Raw genomic sequence first — 21393 nt, 5'->3', positions numbered from 1 at the left:
AGGCTGAATGTGAAACAATCGTACCGCTGCACACGTACTGGCCAAAATGTACCGTTGCATGGTCTGATATAGTACGATTCAATTCATTGTGATTTGTTAGTAAATGCAAGTGCAATACACATAGGGTTTACTAACAAAGTACGCATTGCTGTTGCAGAGCAGATGCGCATTTGAGAGCTTTTGCTCTCAATCACCTTTCCTTTATAATCCTAAGGAAAAATCGATTATTCATATTTTAGCTCACTTCTGATGCGTTGTACAACACAAATAGATAATATTCTTATTCGTGCAATGGCGCAATATTTCACATTCAGTGAAAGGGACACTCTATCCAACTCGGGTATATGCCTTGTTGAGCAGAGCATCTTTATTTCATCTCGTGCGAAATCTTGTACCATCACTCTCATGCATAAGTGCTCCTTGTATACTGACCCACTGGGCCACAGCTCTCCACAAATTGCAGTAAAATCTGTTAACTATCTAGGAAGAAACTACTACAAATCTAATAATAGCTGAAATATATCCATTTTGATGTGAGTTTGGACATATCTATGAAATTGATAGTATTTCCACGGCTCAAAAAGAAAATCTCAAAATGAATCCAGACTTTCCCAGGGTAATATGCAAATTTATTTTCATATAAACAAACTGTGGACAAATACACAGCAAGCCTGAAGAAGACACAGTGATTAGAAATCTAGGGACAAAATCAATAATGCAAGCAATAAGCATAATGCATAAAATTCCAAAAATATGAACTACAAAAAGAGCCAAGTATTTTTATATACCTCATTAATACTAAAATTGTCACATACAAAAAAAATCTGTACATTCTAATTTCTGGATTTCCCTGACATTCCTGGAAGCTGATTTAACTTGCAAGATCTAAATTTCTTTGAATTCCAGAAATATCCTTCAATATAGAAACATTGTTTTAATATCACATTCACAAGCAATTATGATTATCATTATCCATGGTGAAAATGTATTTTGTGCATAGACTTTGATCGATGGGTAAATCATTATGTATCATTGATTAATTTATCCAAAATGATTCTAGGTGGAAGATAAAATAAAGAATACTATTCAATAGAGTTTTTTCTTTCTTCGAAAAAAAGAAAACAAATTGACATCTTAACTATCAAAGACAAATCCTTGATTGTGCTCTTATCTAAATTCCCTCATAATTTTTATTCAAGGTTATTATTGCTCTTTTCCTGAGAAATTTGGTAAGACCATTATCAATGAATAAGCACACTTTGAATCCAATTTCATTTTGCATGTTAAAAAGGCAAACTGAAAGCAACCTAAAAAAAAAAGCTTTATATTTACATGTTTTCAAATTCATTTTATTTCCAGGAGAAAGAAAATACCATCAAATTATGTATATGGAGGCAGTTGATTTGTCTCCTATTCAATATGGCTCTTTCTCTACTGGAAATAATGAATAATTGGAGAACAATATGTATACATTTTGAAAATTGAAAGTCAACTACTGTTCACGTAGTACTGTTTCATAATTGCTCATTAATTCAATTCATGATCTATTATGTCATGAATTCCCACCCATAATACTTTCTATTTGGGACATTTCCTTTGGGCATTCAGCAGTAAGGACCTCCGCACCGCCCTCTCTGATCAAGACATCATCTTCAATCCTGATACCAATCCCTCTCAGCTCTTGAGGTATGTCATTGTCGTTTGCAGGAAGGTAGAGTCCTTACAGTCATGTAACAAAGAGAGAGAGAGAGAGAGCAGAGATGAAGTGATAATAATATTCACTGACCATCATTTTTATCAGTCAACATTATTTCCTCTTACCAAGGATAACTGAATATTTCACCATGATGACACTCCCTCTTTCCCATTCTTTCTATCTTAAGCATCCTCCTCCTTTAGTCCAACCTAACTGCTTTCCTTCTTTACCATATCTTTTCATGTAATCTTTGGTCTTCCCTTTCCTATGCTACATGTATCAGCTACTTCCACATCCCATGCTCTTTCCACAGGATCATCATCCTCCCTCCTCAACATCCATCTCAAAATACTTTTCTTTTATCAATTCCGAATTATCTTCTTCTTAGTCCAACCTTTCTTTAAATTCACTTGCAGTAGAACTAGCTCACCCATAAATCCATTGTGTTATCTAAGAGTGAGCTTATGTTACTGATATTGTACAAGCAAAACATCATTCATAAAGAAATATAAATGCAGGATGGTTTTCTAACAATTTCAATGTTACATTTCACTTTTTAGATAGTTAATTACTTCCATTTTGTCTGTATTTTCAGATTTTCCAACATATATTATAAACTCGGAAAACTTATGGTACGCCTCTCATTCTACAAAAATCTTCTCTCTTTTTTTTTTTGGGGGGGGGAATGATGAAGTTATATATAAATATTTTGGGTGGTAAAATCTAAGCAAACAAGAATGTTATTTCCCACTTCTACAGCTTAATTTTCATATCATTCAATATCTATGACAAACAAAGTTAGCGAAGATTTTAAATACATTTATTTCATTTTGGAAATTTTAATTCCGATACTTATTTAATCTACGATCTGAATTATCTTTATTACGAAAGAAAGTCAACAGGTGGTCAATTAAAGTTTGGAGTGAACCATGGATTAACTTCAGCATTACAACCAGAATATCAACTAATAGTTGTAACAAATGTTTCCGACAAGATTTATGCTATTTACCTGGTTCAATCGTGATGACCATCCCTGCCTGCAGCTGGTTGCTACGGGATACCCGAGGGGTGTCATGCGTGTCCATTCCTAAGTAGTGCCCAACATGATGAGGACAGTATTTCTTGGCTGCCTACAATCAAAATAAACAAAATTAAGTATTAACACAGTTGAAGATGATATTTTTACCGGGCCTTGCAAGAAACTCAACTTCAATTGCATGTGTACATGTAAGTCCCAAATCAAGCGTAATAAGGAATTGCAAGAAATTCAACAAGCAAACTGAACACCTACAAATTTGCCTTAAATCATAAGAAATTATTCTTGATTTTGGGACGTATACCTGACTTAGATATAAAAGTAATGTTGTAAGTTAGAGCAATTACGGGATCGGAGTTCGGTTCGGAAGTTTTGCTCCTAAACTCGGAATCGGTTCGGATATCGGATCGGATTCAAAAACAAAAAAATACATTAAAATTTGTATGTGGCCGGCGCGTGGACAAATGCGGTACGCTACACTGATGGCTGAATTTGTTTTGATCTCCGACAAAAGCGGAGGGAGAAGATGATGAGTTGTTTTGATCTCCGACCGACATAATCGGAGGAAGGAAAATAAGATAATGACGTTCCAGCGCAGGACACTACCGCTGAACGATATAGGCCTCTTCTCTACAACATCTTGGTGATGGCGGAGTCCGTCGTGAACTTTTAGAGGCCGCATTACTTACCGAAAAAGACGCACTATTATCCAAAGTTGTTTACGATGATATTCACCTTCTCTACAATATCGTAGTGATGGCGGAGGTAATCGTAAACTCTTAGAGGTCGCATGACCTCCCGAAAAAGACGCATTATTATCCAAAGTTGTTTACCATGATATTCACCTTCTCTACAACATCGTGGTGATGGCGGCGTCCGTCGTGAACTTTTAGAGGTCGCATTACTTACCGAAAAGGACGCACTACTATCCAAAGTTGTTTACCATGATATTCACCTTCTCTACAACATCGTAGTGATGGCGGAGGTAATCGTAAACTCTTAAAGGTCGCATGACCTCCCGAAAAAGACGCATTATTATCCAGAGTGGTTAACCATGATATTCACCTTCTCTACAACATCGTAGTGATGGCGGAGGTAATCGTAAATTTTAAAGGTCGCATGACCTCCCGAAAAAGACGCATTATTATCCAGAGTTGTTTACCATGATATTCACCTTCTCTACAACATCGTAGTGATGGCGGAGGTAATCGTAAACTCTTAAAGGTCGCATGACCTCCCGAAAAAGACGCATTTTTATCCAGAGTGGTTTACCATGATATTCACCTTCTCTACAACATCGTAGTGATGGCGGAGGTAATCGTTAACTCTTAAAGGTCGCATGACCTCCCGAAAAAGACGCACTATTATCCAAAGTTGTTAGAGATGATTTTCACCTTCTCTACAACATCGTAGTGATGGCGGAGGTAATTGTAAACTCTTAAAGGTCGCATGACCTCCCGAAAAAGACGCATTATTATCCAGAGGGGTTAACCATGATATTCACCTTCTCTACAACATCGTAGTGATAGCGGAGGTAATCGTAAACTCTTAGAGGACGTATAGTCAGATAGTCGTAAATATTACCGCGCATGTCAGCGTGTTCAACTACTTGCCTCCGCTTAAGATCAAAACATATCGTCTTTTCGTTGTTTTTCTTCCTCCATTTTAAACGGAGATCAAAACAAATTACCACCAATTATAATCATCATCGTCGTTTTGTTCTTCCCCGATTATGTCGGAGATCAAAACAAATCATAATCTTCTCCACCTGCCTTTCCGCTAATATCAGAGATAAAAACAAATCATAATTTTCTTCCCCTTTATCTTCTTTTCCTTCCACCGCTTTTGTCTGAGATCAAAACAATTCACCAGCGCATTTTGACGGCAAACATGTTGCCACATGTTTTTTTGTCTTGTTATATGTTTTGGTTTTTCCGATCCGATTTTTTCCCCACTGGTCAAAAATCGGAGTTCGGAAAAATGTAGAAAAAAAGGGAAAATCGGATCGGATCGGGAATTGGAATAAAAATCGGTTACAGCATTATATAAAAGTTACTTTCTTACAATGCCCCATTAGCTTTTTCACAAATAGTGGCCTCTGCTTTCTTTAAACCCTCATAATTACTTGTTATATGACACTTAGATAGATCCTTGTGATTTGATTGGTTGTTTGTTATCGTTCATTCAGCCCATTTTGCAATGATGTCATCAACCGTGCAATTTTGGATCCATACGATTTTGTCCATTGCACTCGAGCACCGACACTGCAGCTCATGCACCAGCAGTGCGCATGTTGCAATGACGTAACAATCAACAGACCGAACTCGCACTGCATGAGCATGTTTTGCATTGAAATTCATGAATTTCAGATAAAAAAATCATTTTATAGGTGTCACATAAACCACATAATGATTTTTTTTTCATTTGTGCAATGGACAGAATACTTCATTTGGTGAAAGATGAAGTAATGATTCATTGCACTCATAAACATTCATTATTTGTATATTGTAAATGTGATAATAATTACAATTTTTTGTGAAAACATTCAACATTACTTGCTAATGGTTGGGCCCTAAGTTTGGAAATATATCACTAAGATAACAGTGAACATGTTCACCAAATGCAATGGAAAACTCACTGGTCCGGCAAATGAACAAATTGCATAACCTGAACATTTTCATGAGCACAAACCATTTTCAACAAAATGATCATTGTGACCTTTCCTAGATACATGCAGAAGGGGCAGATATTATGAGGGGTTAGGATCGTCTGATAAATTGAAGATATTAGTTCCGTTTTTAACAATAATTCTCAACAACGTGGGGGAGGGGGATCCAAGGGGTGGGCCAAAGGGGCACTTTGAGAGAAAAGTTGAACAGTTTTGGACAGATGATCTTTAATTTATTGTTTGTTAAATATTTGGTGGGAGAGAAATATAATATTTTCTCACACTATGCTACACTGCTTGTACTGGGGAATCAACTCACCCTTATAAGCTCTGCATTATTCATTGATCTTGGCACAATGCCCAGATCCTGAAGTTTCTGGCCTAGTCCATCCAGCATACGATGATAGATCTGGTCTAGTGTAGTTCCCACCTCACACATGTCCAAGCACTCCTGTTGAACATCTAGAACTGACTGGTAAACACTAGCTTGGGCATCAGAGTACCTGAGGGATCAATAGGGGATGGCTAATCATGTTTATCTTGAATCAAAGACATTGTGAACTACACCACAGTCCTGTCTTACAAAGAGTTATGATTGTTTGATTCAATCAATCACAACTATGGAAAGCTAGCAATGCCAACTTCTAAAATGCATGTTTGTTCAAAAAATGTTTTAGATATGATGTGTAGGATAAATTAAATGTGCTTTTCTTTGTTTACAAAGGACATTATACAAATAATGCACATAAGCGCATGCATGCAGGGCCAAATAATGAATGATATGCAAGAAGAGCCAATAGATATACCGCACTGAGGACCGCACAACCGAGTGCAGTATCCATTTGGCAAGTATACAACCCCCCCCACCACACCAATGTTACAGAGTTGCCCCGATGCTATATTTAATCTAAATTCAAGATAATTCCAGGTTGCACGAAAAGGGTAAAGGTTGTGCTTGCTAAGTGTTGAAATTTCAGTTTGGGTGGCAAAGTTTGTAACAAAATGCTTGAAATTATCAGTCTTATTTCAATTGACCAGAAGTGCAAGGGAAATGTATGAGAAATGTTTCGCAGTGTAAGTTTGATTTCGTACTTTCCCCTTGACACAGCATGAAAATGAGCATTTCTGCGCAAACAGATTTCTGCGAGCTTTACAAAAATGAAAAATGCTCACTCAAGCATAACATTCTGTCAAAACTTTTACTTTCATTGGATAGATGAGACACAAACCCAAGATTATATGTGAAAATATTACCTATATGTTGTATATTTTTTAATTCCCAAGGTTTTTTCAAAGTGTAAACTTTTTTATGATATGCACTATAGTAGTAGAGCACAAAAGGAAAGTGTTAGACCTGTGCTATGCAAGCACAAGTACAAATATCAAACTTAAGGCATGGTTACACCTATCGACCGTTGTTGGAGCGGTCGTGAAAGAGGGCCAAATTTCGCTCACAAAATTGGGGAAAAAATCGAAAACAAAAAAACCAATCGAAATCGAAAATGGTGAACCGTAGTGAGCGGTGATGATTTTTTTCTCTCCGCTCCACAACCGCTCCAACAACGCTTGGGCGGTGTGACCATGCCTTTACTCTGCTAAGATGTTAATTACGGTTGCTCTCAATAGAGTGGGGAATGTAATGAAGTGAAGTAGTGTGATTGTGGTGGAAAATGTTATAAATCTTTGTAAAACAAGAATGCTGAGATAAATCATGATGGAATCATACCTTCCATTGACTGGCCATGTTCTTGTGATATCACTGGCGTAACCATGGTACTCGCAGCCAGCATCCATCAACACCATGTCTCCATCTTCAACAATCTGATTGTTCTTCACATAATGCAATGTATTAGCCCGGTTCCCTCCTGCAACAACAGGGGGATAAGCTAGGAACTCTGCTCCATTCAGTCTTACCTCAAAGTCCATTTTTGCATACAGATGGGCTTCGTCGATGTTTGGTTTTGTGAAGCGCATCACATCAATTAAGGCATGAGAAGCAATGCTGCAAGACTCGCGCATCAGTTTGATCTCTGCAGGAGACTTGATGACACGGATAGAGTGCATAAGCTGCTGAAGAATGTTCACAGTGTGGCCTTTGTTCCTGCAAGGAGTCACTAGATTACCAACAACCTCCTTGTGCAACTGACTGTTGACATTCCTGAAGACATCATACCAAACAACAAGCTTGTCCCTGGAGGCATACTGATCTAAGTACTCGCTCAAGTCACTGATCACATTGGCGTTGTCAACTCCAATGAAACTAATTGCTCCATCAACCCCTGCTCTTGGGCCATCCCATAGTTCTCTATCAGCATCTCGCTGGGGTACAAAGAGAGTTGCCTTATGATCTGGAAGAGAACTCCCTGGAGTGCTCTCCAGGACCAAGGCACTTGAAGGTTCCTGGAAACCACAAAGATACAAGAAGTCTGTATTCTGGCGGAATGGATAGGGAATCTCGTCAGTCATGTACTTGGTGTCTGTTGCTAAGATAACAGCAACATGGTTGGGGCAATCACCATACATTGATTTCTTGATGGCCGACATAAGATACTGTCTCCGTCTCCTGAACTCCTGTGAGGTTATACCTGGAGTGATCTCCTCATCTCTCAACAGGTGCCTGTGGGTGTAGGAGGTAGGTTGTCCAATATACCTCTGAGGAATACTTCTGTCCCTTGAAGCTTTTGTCCTTGCAGAAGCTGAATATACAAACAGAAAATGTATTGTTTAGCATGTACTAGGACTGAGAGAGGAAAAAAAAATTAATTGTCACTTGGCCTTTCTCTCAACCAGGCTCAATTAAGGCCTGCTTTTGGACAATTATAGCAAGAACCCTGGATGATACAAGTACGGGGTTGCATAGGAGAAAAATTCCATACTATGCCACTGCTGGGATTCATAAAATTAGAAAAATATGGTTTCTACTTTCCATGTGTACATCCTTGTGACAAAGTTTGACAATATTTCATTGTTCAGACATGGCAAGAAAAATCATCCAACGTGTGCTAGTAAGTTTGTATTATGAACTTTGAAGGTTTGCATGGTGGTAACTGGTAAGACTGGATGATGAGATTTGTGGTTACACCAGGTAACTTAGTCCTGAAAAAGGACGGTTGGCTTATCTTTCTTATAATACCTCTTAAAAGATCTGTTCTCCAAATTTCAAGCAGATATGCTTTGTTCTTCATCACTCCTGACAAGGAGCAGAGCATTTCTGATCAAAACATCAAGAACATTTCTTTTAAGGGCTACTATAAGATACATCAACAATCCTTTTCAGGACTAACTTACATGGTGTAAGCGCAAATCTCACTATTCAGTTTGTATGATATCCTTCAATTCTAAACATATTGTCAATAGTTTTGTTGGAAAACTCATGACATGATGATTTCTTAATGATGTCTTGAGATTGACTATGTAACACAGGACAGATATAAAATATATACAATGGTAGGACCCCCCCCCCAAAAAAAGAGAAAAAGATTGCAGTAATAGAGGAAATACATTGGGGTCTATCTGCAGTTCTTTGTTTCTTGGAATGATATACATGTATCAACATGGGCTCCTCTCATATCATAGAGCTATGTACCCGTACAATACATATAAAGTGGAGATCAAGGGTCTGTCATAAGAGAGGATCTACCACATCTTTTGCCAGTTCTTATATTTTCTCAATTTTTTTTTTAAAAATGTATATTACCGTATACATTATAAAAATTAGGCTCAGTACGTACATGATGAAAATGGCAAGGCAGCAGGTTCTAGTTAGGTTACTAGGTTACTGCACATGCAGTGAGTAAGGATTTTGTGCATTGTTAAAATATAGTCACGGTCCGCTACTGGGGGGATTACTTGTACCTCCCTTCATTTTAGTGACGGCCGTGATTCTAGGTCGGAATCATAATTATTTTGGAAGTGTAATACACTCATACGCTCGATCTCATACCTGACGTAGACGGCGCTATTCAACAAATGCACAATCTCCAATATAAAAAATAGAACAGAAAGAACGCCTTGAACACAAGCCAAAATGCCTAACGATTTCTCCGCGGCATTAACAACTATCGTAGAGGGCGCTCCATTTATAAATAAAGATGGATGAACAGCTGTCTATTTAAAAAAAAATTTACCGCTAATATTTTCCAAGAATTGTGAGAAGTGGTCTGGAAATGCAACAAAAGAACCGGTGAGTACCGATTAAGCTTCCTTCGCGGCGGCGGCAGACCCATACAGCGTTAGCGCAGCGCAGTAGTAGACGCTGTATGGGTCTGCCGCCGCCGCGAAGGAAGCCAGAATCGCCACAAGTAGAAAAAGAGAATTTGCTGTTAAACAGACGACCGTTTGTAACAAGACAAGAAAAGCAAGGAGAGAAGACGGTGAGAATGAAATTGAAACGATCTAAGGATATTAAATGGGTTTAGAATGTAAGAATTTATTGAAGAAATGAGGTTATTTTGATCGTGATATAGACGGTCAGACCTACATACCAGTACGTGTTTTACTGTTATTACTGGCGGCGTGTGGCGGTATCCACAGATGGGTGTTCTGGATATAACCACACGCGTGTGGCTGGATGCACTCTAGGCGACACCGCAATACTTACCCGTGTTAAGAAACTGAGACTCCACTCACGCGCATTTGGGCAGCCCTAGCTTAGAACTAAGCTTTCTTTCCGTAAAAAATCTTTATTCTTATGATTCAATAAATGTTAATGAATATATAATTACTCTTAAATCGGTACTCACCGGTTCTTTTCTTGAATTTTCTGCCAAATTCCCACGCTTCTGGCTTCAATTCTGCGATGGATTCTGTTGCCATAGACAGCTACACATGCAACTCTATTTATAAATGGAGCGCCCCTTACGAGAGTTGTTAATGCCGCGGAAAAATTGTTAGGCATTTTGGCCTGTGGTCAAGGCGTTCTTTTGTTCTATTTTTTTTTATAGGTATGAGATCGAAATCACAGCGACTATTCACACTGTTCCATAATGATTCCGAAAGGAGGTGCAGCACCCCCCACCCACATGGGCGCAAATCCCAGGGGGACACTTCCCCCTAACCCAAAATAGTAGGGGCACATTATCAAATGTCCCCCTACTATTTTTGTTCTTTTATATATGATGGAAAGAAATAGGCCTACATCATTTAAATCGAAGTAAAACATGTATTTTGGACGAGACGACCTTCTTTTGGGGGTGATAAACCTTCCTTTTTGTTTTTTTTTTGTTAGTTTGTTTTTGTTTTTTTTTGCCTGTTTTCCAGCCCCTGGTCCCCTACCTTAGATTTCCACCCTTGCCTCCCACTACTCTTGATATTGTTTGCGAATCTGTTTTGTAAATTAAAGGGGAATTTCACCCTGATAAAAAGATGATGAAAATATGAGAAAAATCATTTCAAAATATCGATGAAGGTGTTATTTGACAAAAAATGGAGTTGATAGAATTTAGAATGCTTGATTTATTGTGACGTCTATAACGAGCAGTTGCTCTATCCTAAATATAAAATGCCCAAATTTCCCATTTTTAATGGTCCGTAACGACCCACTTTTTTCTTTTTGATAACAAGTATGAATTGATATAGGCCTACTAAAATGTACCATAAAAATCATTATCATGTATTTCTTGACATTTCATTTACTTTTTTACCATAATAATAGCTGCTTGCAAAGGCCTACGCCGTCACAAAAAAACCCGGGGGGCCGGGGGGGGGGGCACTTACATTGACGAGTGGATACCATGCGCGACCAAAAAAAAACGTAAAAAGGATGTCCTTTTCACGATAGGGCACGTTACCTACGTAACGTGATAAGGGTGTCAAAAACACAAAAATAACGAAAAAAGGGTATCTATTAATTCGCTAGGAAAACCGTCGCCTTAGGGTCTAATTTGCGGGGATGATAAAACAAAATCAAAATGTTTTATAAAGGATGTCCTTTTTGCTCCAACACTTCGTGTTTAGAGTCCGATTTGCGCGAGGTGTAGAAGGTGGGGTCGTACTAAACCAAATAAGGTAAAGCCGACGACCGAAGGACCCGTAACAATAAAACATTCCTGTACTTGTTTAGGGGTTCATTTCAGGGAATATTTGCCAAGAGTATCGTTTTGTTTCCAATACTTGTTAAGGGTAGGGTTTCACACGCCAATACTTGTTAAGGGGTGCATTTTCAGAATATGGAAATTACGTGTTTACTGCTTTTCGAGACCCCATGGTCGCGCATGGTATCCACTCGTGAATGGAAGTGGCCCCCCCCCGGGCAAAAAAAAATCTTACCTTTGAAAAAGATTGGTGGGGGATGGATTTTCCTCGAACGCATACAATTTTTTTTTCTGCTATTTTCATAATAAACTTTAAATGAATTCAACTTTGCACTACTTAATTTTTTCAAAGACAAAATAACAAAATTACATCTCGTCATCATCATCATCACCACTATCATTAGCATCACCATCATCATCACCACAACCGTCACCACAACCATCATCATCACCAAGATAATTTTCATCATCGTCATTGCCATCATCATCTTTTTTTTTCTTTATTTTTTCCCCATCCCTTCTTCTTTTTTTTTCTTCCAATATTCCTCCTTTTTTTAGAGCGGCACACCGTCATGCTCCCTCACTGATTATCCGCCTCTATATGCTTGGTGTTGTATAAATTGGCGGATACCTGAATGAAATACTGAAGAGAAAATAAGGAAAGGGAAAAAGTAAGAAGAAAAAGAAGATGAGGAGAAGAAAAAAGAAAGCCAAACAAATGAAACAAAACAATGTCAAAATTTCGTAATAAAGTCTACTACATGTACGTCAGTTTAATAATGATGTTTTCATTGAAATGAGAACAAAAAAAGAATTGAAACCATAGGCGGCGGAAGCGGGGACGTTCCCCCCTAAATTTGTTGTTGACCTTTTTTTTTTGCTTGTCAATTTATTTTCCTACGTCCCCCCTAAAATGTTTGGGTTGAGAGCCTTTTTTTTTGCTTGTCAAAATTTTTTAGGTTGTCCCCTCCTAAAATTTGGGGCTTCCGCCGCCAATGATTGAAACAGGACTACATTATAATATAGTGTAAAGAAATAGAGGGAAGCTCCGAGACAATAAAAAGGTTGAAAAAGAAAAAAATGTGAAAACACAAAGCTCTCACAACATGAGCATAATAACAAATAATAACAAATAAGCAAGGACAAGTAGCTGAGGGACCCCCCCCCAACTCTCTCTCTCTAGTTATCTATCTATCTATCCGACTCGATTATATAAGAGAAGAATTTACTAATCAAAATATTATGAGCAAAAAGCACGAGCTGATATTTTTTATGAATATTCAAAACTGATAGAGAGACGCAATCGAATTATTCGATTGCGACAAAATTGATGATCTGAGAATTTATTGTTTTTAGGAATTCATTAAAAGCATAAAGTTGATCAGCATTAAAATATGGCAGGCGCAACGCATGAGCTAAAGCTTTATAGGCATACACCGATAAAAAATTTTAAGTATTTTTGGTAATCATGAAAAAAATTGATATTTCATGAAAGAAAGCTCAAATCCCGAGGAGGAATATTCTTATGAATTGACTTAAAAAAAAACTGTGGTAAGCCCCATTTAATATTTGATTATAAGTCGAATAAAACAGTAAAAGCTGACAAACGTTCGCGTGATATTTGGCAACCTCCCCCCCCCCAAAAAAAAATAAATAAATAAATAAAAAATAAAAAAAGTTTTTAACTATAATAATGATCGAAGGTAATTTTGTCTCGCGTAGAACTGGACAAATGAAAAAAAGATTGTCACTAAAAAAATGAAGGTAATTTTGACCCACGTAAAATTTGGCGAGCCCCCCCCCCCCAAAAAAAAAAAGGAAAAAAGGTTTTAACAAGCAAAAAAAGGCTAAAAAGGAGAAAGAAGAGACAAGAATAATTATTAACGAAATATCCCCATTACAAATAATGCTGTGATCATCATAAGGGAGGGGTCGCATAACTAGTATGAACAACGTATTTAATTCCAAAATATTTACTACAAATCTCAATAGGGGGATCGGGCAGAAATGCTCACCCCCACCCCCACCCCCCCCCCCCGATCCGCCACTGATTCCAATCAATAATGACATTTATCTGCAATACTGATACTTTGGAATCAAGATACTGAAGATTGATACGCTTTACATAAATTATGAACGTCTGACAAAAAGATAATCTACCGATCACCTGATCGATCAGCTGACCAGTTCGCGTATCACTTCGGAGTTGATCACTCGTCGCAGCTGTGTGGAACGCTAACCGAAAATCAACAAAAAGGGCCTGAAATGTAAGTTTAATGATAATATATTTTAATTTGAACTACTTAATTAATACTTTTAATGTTTCCCCAACAAATGAAAGTCATATCACGTAACTCCAATTTGTATTAAGGCGTACATTTACCAAAGTCTTGGGTTGGAAATCAGAACAGCATTGCCTAACCCATATTTTTGGGTAATGTCGCCTATGAGGTCCATACATGTTAATGTTTGGACCTCATTGGTACTAGGAGTGGCTGGATGGTAAAGACACACGCGTGTGGCTGTATACACTGCCTTAAAAAAATTACAATCATTATAAGGAACATTCCTGAGCAGGGCTAATGCTTCTAACTAATAACAGTAACAACACTGTCATTCCAAAAAGGAAAAAACAAATGCAAGCCACAAAAAATAAACCTGCCAAAAATGTTGAATTACACAATTAAATATCAAAATAAATTAATATTAACATTTAAGGAATTTACTAAATATTCACTTTGTCTGGCCGATTTTAACAATGTCAATGCCAATGGCTAGGCATAATAACGATTTTGGCCTCATTTCTTAAGTGGAATAGGTAACAGGGTTGTAAACTTGTAGTTGTAGACACAACAAGGACAGGCCACCACTCATTGATTCAATAGCGAGTAATGATTATAGAATACTAGTAATACCGACGCCGTTATCATTGTATGGGACCAAAGCGACGTCTGCATGCTCTCTGCTGACGTTAGTCTGGATCAAATCCAGCTCCAGTAGACCGAAAGGCATACCTGAAATTCCGAAATGTCGAATCCGTAGATAATGTAAACAAGTCCATAGCCTTCCGGGATGCTTTAAAGGTGATAACATTTTTGCAAAATTCATTGGTTTTGCTTTGCCAAGTTTCCAATTTCGTGTAGGCCTAGTCAGGTCGGCCCGATAGATTCGTGTTATGCAATCAAAATAAAACGTGATGAGATCCGAGCGATCGTGATCACCGATCCGTCAAGTTGGTACTTGTACTTGGAGGTGGCAGTGCCGGGGGCCGGGGCCGTGAATATGGAAATCAATCAGGGGCGGATCCAGCTTTTTATAAAGGGGGGGGGGGGTTGGGGTGGTATGCGAGGGAGCGTAGCGACCGAGTCCAAGTGAGCGGAGCGAGCGAGGGGGGAGGTGTGGTAGGGGGGTGTCCCCCTCCCACAGAAGGGAAATTTTTGAAAATCTGTGTGTGAAAATGGCGTTTTCTTGCATCTAAAACACCACTATTTTTGGTAAAGAGGTAATAATAATAATAATAATAATAATAATAGTAATAAATGAAATGAATACATAGAAATAGAATAAAATAAATTACAAGTTTAAAAAAAAGATGAGATTTAAAAAAATGGTCCCCAGATTTTTTTGGGGGGGTTGCAACCCCACCCCAACCCCCCCTCTAGATCCGCTTCTGTCAATATACCTCTATCATGCGCAGTTCTTCTTTTTTTTCGTTTTTTTTTTTGGGGGGGGAGGGCTTCTGGGCAGGGCTTGAACATTTTCGAAGTTTATTTATTTAATACAATAAAAATGACCTGTTGTGATACACTGTAAAAATATTACCGGTATTTGAAATTACTCGTGTGTTTTTATGGATTTTTTTTGCTGGCTACGATACCCCTGCCAACTTTAGCGCATCTAATTTTGTCTGAAGGAGCTAGAGCAGCAACATACATTCTACTTGATCGATGAAAAGGCTTAGTCCTGCAACATGTTGGAGTAAACTAAACTAAACTTTGAGGCAAGAACTTTATTGCTTTAATTTTTTTAAGTAGGCCTATAAGTTTGGCAGTTTTAAGTAAAAGATTACTTTTTTTCATCCATTTTACTCAAGTAAATTATACGACAACTTAATTCAATTAAGTAAAACAATCACTGAAATATTACCAAATAAATAAATAAAATAAAATAGGGGAGTGGACTTGTGTGTGCTAAACCGGGGTGCTGAAGTCCGCTCCCGCATCGTCCACTATTATGCATTGTCACTTACCTGTATACATGATAGGTACTCGTTGCCGGCAGAAGCATGAAAATTTAGGGGGAGGACGGAAAAATATTTTCTCCAACATTTTTCCCATATGCAGTCAGCCGTTAAAAGCTTTTGTTTAGGGGTGGTCACCAGTAAAGTCAAAATTTTAAAGTACTTCTATTTTTTTCTTACAAACAACATAAAATATCTAGTAAGGCAGGCGCGTATCCAGGATTTTGCACCCCACGGGCCCGACCTGATATCGGTGCCCCTGTGTCCTTTTCGAAAAATGATGCCTCCTCCCCCCCCCCCCCCTGAACAGGATGGGTAGCTAAATAAACATTTTATGAGAGCGCGATGCGCTAGCTGAAAATTTGTAATATGCCTTAGAACTTGTACACTATAAGTAATTGGTAATCATGAGCAGGAAGGGTATCTAACTTACATTTAATGGAAACGCGGGCTGAAAATGTTTGATATTTAAACTAAAAACTTGAGGTTCCAAACCCTATTTGTGACCATAAACAGAATCGATTTCTATCCGAAAAATAAATGCGAGCGTGAAGCGCGAGCTGAAAATTTTTGATATTCTGACTGAAAACTTGGGATTCTGCAGCACTTTAAATCATGAACAGGAAATGAATCTAACTAACATTAATGCGAGCTCAAAGCATGAGCTGAGAGTTTTGGATATTCCAACCCAAAATTTGAGATTCTAAGTATTTTGGTGACCATGAACAGAATAGACATCTATCTTTAAAAAAAAAAATAGATGCAAGCGCAAAGCGCGAGCTGAAAAAAAATTATGACCTACAATTTGATCGTTCTAGGCCCTTTTGGTAATCATGAACAGGAAGGGTATCTGAAAAAATATTTTACGTGAGCGCGTAGCGCCAGCTGAATATTTTGGCTATTCCATCCCAAAACTAGATAATATCTACTGTTATAGTGATTTATGTTACAATTGGTTATTGAGTTTAAGTTAAACCCGACTTCAGAATACGGGCCTATATGTCCAAGTTTGGTCCTTAATATGCCGTCATTTCAAAAACTTAACCTTCGGTTAAGATTTGATGTTGACGCCGCCGCCGTCGAAAAAGCGGCGCCTATTTAGTCTCACTCTGCTATGAGGTGAGAAAAAAATGGTTCATCAAAATATTATAAATCATTAAACATGTATAAATTATAAATCATGGGTCGTGTGGTCCAGTGGTTAGAGCATTGGACTCATAATCGCAAGGTTGCGAGTTCGAATCCTGCATAGCCTCCACTATAGGCCGTTAATATCTGTCGTCTATATAAGGTCAGCCAAAATCATGGGTGTCGATCGGTATTCTTGGTTGGGGGATGATTGACACAAATTTTCTTGTGGATGGGGATCTTTCAACATTACCGCCACTAAAATCACAAATAAGGACATTTGGAATGGTTGATATGCACGGTGTTCTTGGAAATTCCTTCATTGTTGTAGTGTACTTTACTTATATAATTTTTTTTGAAAATTCAATTTGTGTTACAAGTAGGCCTATTCTAAACTCATGCGAAAGAAAGAAAATGCCAAAAATTGTCTGGACCATGTACATAGTGATCTGTTTATTGAGCATGATGTATACACAGGGGCGTCGATCCATTTTTCAGATGGGGGGGGGGCAAAATCATGAATCAACGTTCCAAAGGCGCTCTATCACACAAAACGAACACACACAGATAGGCCTATATATATATGACTCATGAGAAAGAGACACATAATCTCACCCTCACCAACAATGCGAGCGCGAAGCGCGAGCTGAAATTTTTTAGTATGACATGAAAACAGGAAAAATGTACCTGTTTAGGTTTGTTTGTAGTAACTCATGAGGAGGATAGATACATGTATCTTATTAGAGAACGATCTGAAATTTCTTTATATTTTTACCTGAAAGCTTGATATTCTAAGCATTTTTGGTACCAATGATTGAGATGGTTATCTAGAAGAACAATAGCTGAAATATTTCGATCTGGGGAAAAAAGACAGATTATTGGACGCTTTTAATAAAGAACAAGATATATATCCAACAAAAGATTATTGCAAATCGAAGCGGGAGTTTTTTCGAGGTTTAGAACTGAAAATGGGACATTCTATTCATCTATTTAATCATGAAAAGTATGGGTTTTTGGTACAGAAATGATGCGAGCGCGAAGCGCGAACTGAAAAGTTTTATATTCCAATCTGAAAAGCAGACATTTTGAGCACGATTTTAAATCAAAATCGAGTTGGTATCTCAATATCGCTTGCTGATTTCAGTGTAACAGTACAATCTTATATTTTAGTTGCACATGCGGAATTATTGAGGATCGACGCCTCTGTGTATACAACCCGACTAGCACAACTTACAAACTGTGTGGCTTCTCGTGTACCATATATCGGGCTTACCGTCATTCCTTAGACGATTTATCTTGCCACCATTTTACTCCCGTTTAATTTTCCACCCTAATTTTGAATTAATTGATTTATTAAAATTAATTTACTCACCACCGGTGGGATGGAACACTCTATCAACAAAAGTTGCTTTTCATTGGGTCCTTTTACGCCATGTTTTAAAAAATATCATATAAACATTTCATTCTTTTTCATCTTGACCCTCCACCCATCTGTTTCAGTCCTGAAAAAGAATGTTTTTATTTAATAACAGTATACACAAATTGCGAGGGAAACAAACTGATCGATGGCATACTACATGTATAATCATCATGATCAAACTTTTCATTTTTTCATCATCATTATTATAATTTTTCTACCCTAAATTATGGGGGGGGGGTGATAATACAGGCCATCCCCCCCCACTTGAAATATTGGGGGATATATCCCCCCATCCCCCCGGGATCGACACCCATGGCCAAAATGTTTTGGCCTATACCAGCTTTCCAGCAGAACGCTGTCCTGCCGAGTTCCAACGGGAGTTACCCATGAACAGAAACAGAATTATCGTAAGAATAAATGGAAGAATGGTCGATCAGCAATTACTGTAGAAAGCTTTAAAATGTTAGCTTATGCATGGCAGAAGTGAAAAGGCAAGGTTAATATGGATAACAGAATAATGAATGATGCAGACATTTTAAATATTATTTATCTCAGCTCGCGCTTCAGTCGTGCTCACTGTTATTGTTTAATGCTGACTCAATTTATTCTTTAAAAAATGTTTAAAAAAATCAGCTCACGCTTGCATCAGTCTATTGAGGATAATTTTCATGTTAAAAAAAAAAAAAACTTACTCGGGCGTTAAGGTCTTAATCTAAAAAAAAATCTGCTCGCGATCTGCCTTATTATTTATTGTGATAGGCCTATACATCTTTATTCTTGTTCTTTATCAAAAATGTGTTAAAAATTTCCAGTTTTCATCTCGGAAAATAAAGAAATAAAAAGATTTGATTTACGATTATTTTGTCATAAAACCATGCCGTTCATCTATACTAAAGGTGGTTAGAAATCAATGTCCATCTTTCAGGTCTAAATAATTATAATAAAGTGCATAAATTACGGCTACCTCCATGGTTATACTTAATAATGTACTGGCACATTAATTAAATTGAGAATTGAAAATGATTTAAAAATAAAATAACAAATTGATTTCAAAAATTCAAATTGCTTTATATTGTCATATCACGCTCCCTTTCTCAGTAGACCCTATACTCACAGGGGAGGGGGGGGGGGCAAAATCGGCCGCCCAAAAATATTGACAAGCAAAAAAAAAAAGGTCTTCAACTTTAAAGGAGGGGGCCACTCGTGGCTCGTCAGGGGGGGCATGGATACGTCCCTTGCATGCCATTGTGACTCGTCAGGGGGGCAGTCTGTCCCCTGCCCCCCCCCCCATAGGTACGCTAGTGCCCCCATCTCATCTCATATTGCCCACTTCCCCCGATATTCGAGGATCAGCGGTGGTCCGCAGGTTTGTAATTCAATTCAATTCAAAACACTTAGTTTCTTCCACAAGTTAACAAATTTCCACATTTTTTGTAATAAATTCATACAAAAATCAGTTTGTTCTGAAGAAAACAAAAATATGTACATGTTAGGTTTAAAGGTCAAGTCAACCCATGAATAGAGAAAAATCAAACTAGCGTTACGTTGAAAATTTCATTAAAATCGGATGTAAAATAAGGAACTTATGGCATTTTAAAGTTTCGCTTCATTATTCACAATTAAGACAGTGATATGGGCACATCGTGGGCGCGTCGTATAGTGGTTTTGACTATTGCATGCCTTTCAGAGGGGTCATGGATTCGAATCCTATATAGCCATGTCGTGTTTTCTTTGCAAGAACTTGTATCCACCATTTGCTGTACTCGACCCAGGTGGGTAAATTAATCATCATATACCGGCAGGATTAATTCATTGAATGTTTGAGCGCCTATAGGCAGCCCAGCTGCAGCCGGGGTAATAATAGCAGGGCCCGCTGGGAGAACAAATTTCGCAACTGAAGTGGCTACCCTGGTCATTATTATTATTATATGCATAAGTCCGTGACATGCAAATAAGCAATATTTCTTTTTTTTTATATACAGATTTGACAATAAGAATCAACTTGACTGAGTAAACAACTCAAATTATTCCACATGTTCAGCGAGGGATCGTTGTTTCATTTGACAATGACGATTAAATCAGAATATTTCATATTTCAATACTAAAGAAAAAGTGAGTGGATGCCGTCATCAGTCTCCTCATTTGCATATTGACTATGTGCTTTGTGAAATTTTGCATCCGATTTTGATGAAACTTTCAGTGTTTAATGTTTGTTGAATTTTCGTTTCTTTATTCAAATCAACTTTTTGTTGGGGAGGACTTGTCCTTTAAAGGTCAAGTCCACCTCAGAATAATCTTGATTTGAATCAATAGAGAAAAATTAGACAAGCATAATGCTGAAAATTTCATCAAAATCGGATGTAAAATAAGAAAGTTATGACATTTCAAAGTTCCACTTATTTGTACAAAATAGTAATATGAACGAGCCAGTTACATTCAAATGAGAGAGTCGATGATGTCACTCACTCACTATTTCTTTTTTCTTTTTTTTTTTGAATTATACAATATTTCAATTTTTACGAATAAGCCAGTTCGTAGTTCCTTTCTGCGCATGATCAAAAGATTCTACGCATGATCAGAAGAAGGTCATTTGTACTAAAGTGACATGGTGCTTTAAAATCTAATGAGATAAGCACCAACTTTGATGTCTTGATTATTCATATATTCTTTTGAATTGTCGTTTTCATTTACATCCACAAAAAACAACAATGCTTCCACGAACGACTGTATTTTCACAGTTTGTCAAGTACATTGTGCAACATGCTAAGATATGCATATGCAACAAATACCTTCATTAAGTGTTCATTGGTGTGCTATTCTAGTCACCCGATCTATTCAGTTTCTTCATCCTGCTATGTAAGGTAAGCTAACGTAATATCTTGCTTTGAAATCTGCCTTTCATGATGGAAGAAATGAAAGGTCATTTGACCAAAATTGCCCATGAAGTATACTACGAACTGGTCTATTTGACGATATAGGACCCCGGTGCTCCTTGCCTGAAGCACAGAATGTTAAAATAATCGAATTCGACGTGTTTAGGGAGGAATGAAACTTCATTTCATTGACTATGACGAGAAAATCAAATTATTTCATATTTCATATAATAAAATACAAAAGAAATAGTGAGTGAGTGATGTCATCAGTTCCCTCATTTGCATACCGACAAGATGTGC

General features: G+C 37.6%; 1 protein-coding gene across 1 annotated transcript; it reads right to left on the bottom strand.

The window, feature by feature from the left end:
- Positions 1–242: 242 nt before the first annotated feature.
- On the bottom strand, positions 243–14620 carry LOC121410913 (xaa-Pro aminopeptidase 3-like). Its single transcript, XM_041603300.1, has 5 exons — positions 14447–14620; positions 7127–8096; positions 5720–5903; positions 2706–2826; positions 243–1719 (listed from the first exon to the last, which is right to left on the bottom strand). Exons 1-5 carry the CDS (start codon positions 14538–14540, stop codon positions 1553–1555), a joined length of 1536 nt encoding a protein of 511 aa, XP_041459234.1. The 5' UTR covers positions 14541–14620; the 3' UTR covers positions 243–1552.
- Positions 14621–21393: the final 6773 nt, after the last annotated feature.

This window comes from Lytechinus variegatus, chromosome 1 (genome assembly GCF_018143015.1).
Source record: "Lytechinus variegatus isolate NC3 chromosome 1, Lvar_3.0, whole genome shotgun sequence".
NCBI classification, from domain to species: domain Eukaryota; kingdom Metazoa; phylum Echinodermata; class Echinoidea; order Temnopleuroida; family Toxopneustidae; genus Lytechinus; species Lytechinus variegatus.
The sequence above is the reverse complement of the archived record's forward strand: the minus strand, read 5'-3'. Positions and strand labels throughout refer to the sequence as shown.

Bases quoted from the DNA above. Each gene is read 5' to 3' on its own strand.
- LOC121410913 (XM_041603300.1), bottom strand. From the start codon at position 14,540: ATGAATTTTGCAAAAATGTTATCACCTTTAAAGCATCCCGGAAGGCTA. The intron at 2,827-5,719 runs GTGAGTTGATTC...TTTTGATTGTAG, and splicing joins ATAATGCAGAGCTTATAAGG to GCAGCCAAGAAATACTGTCC. The intron at 1,720-2,705 runs GTAAATAGCATA...CATGACTGTAAG, and splicing joins GGTCATCACGATTGAACCAG to GACTCTACCTTCCTGCAAAC.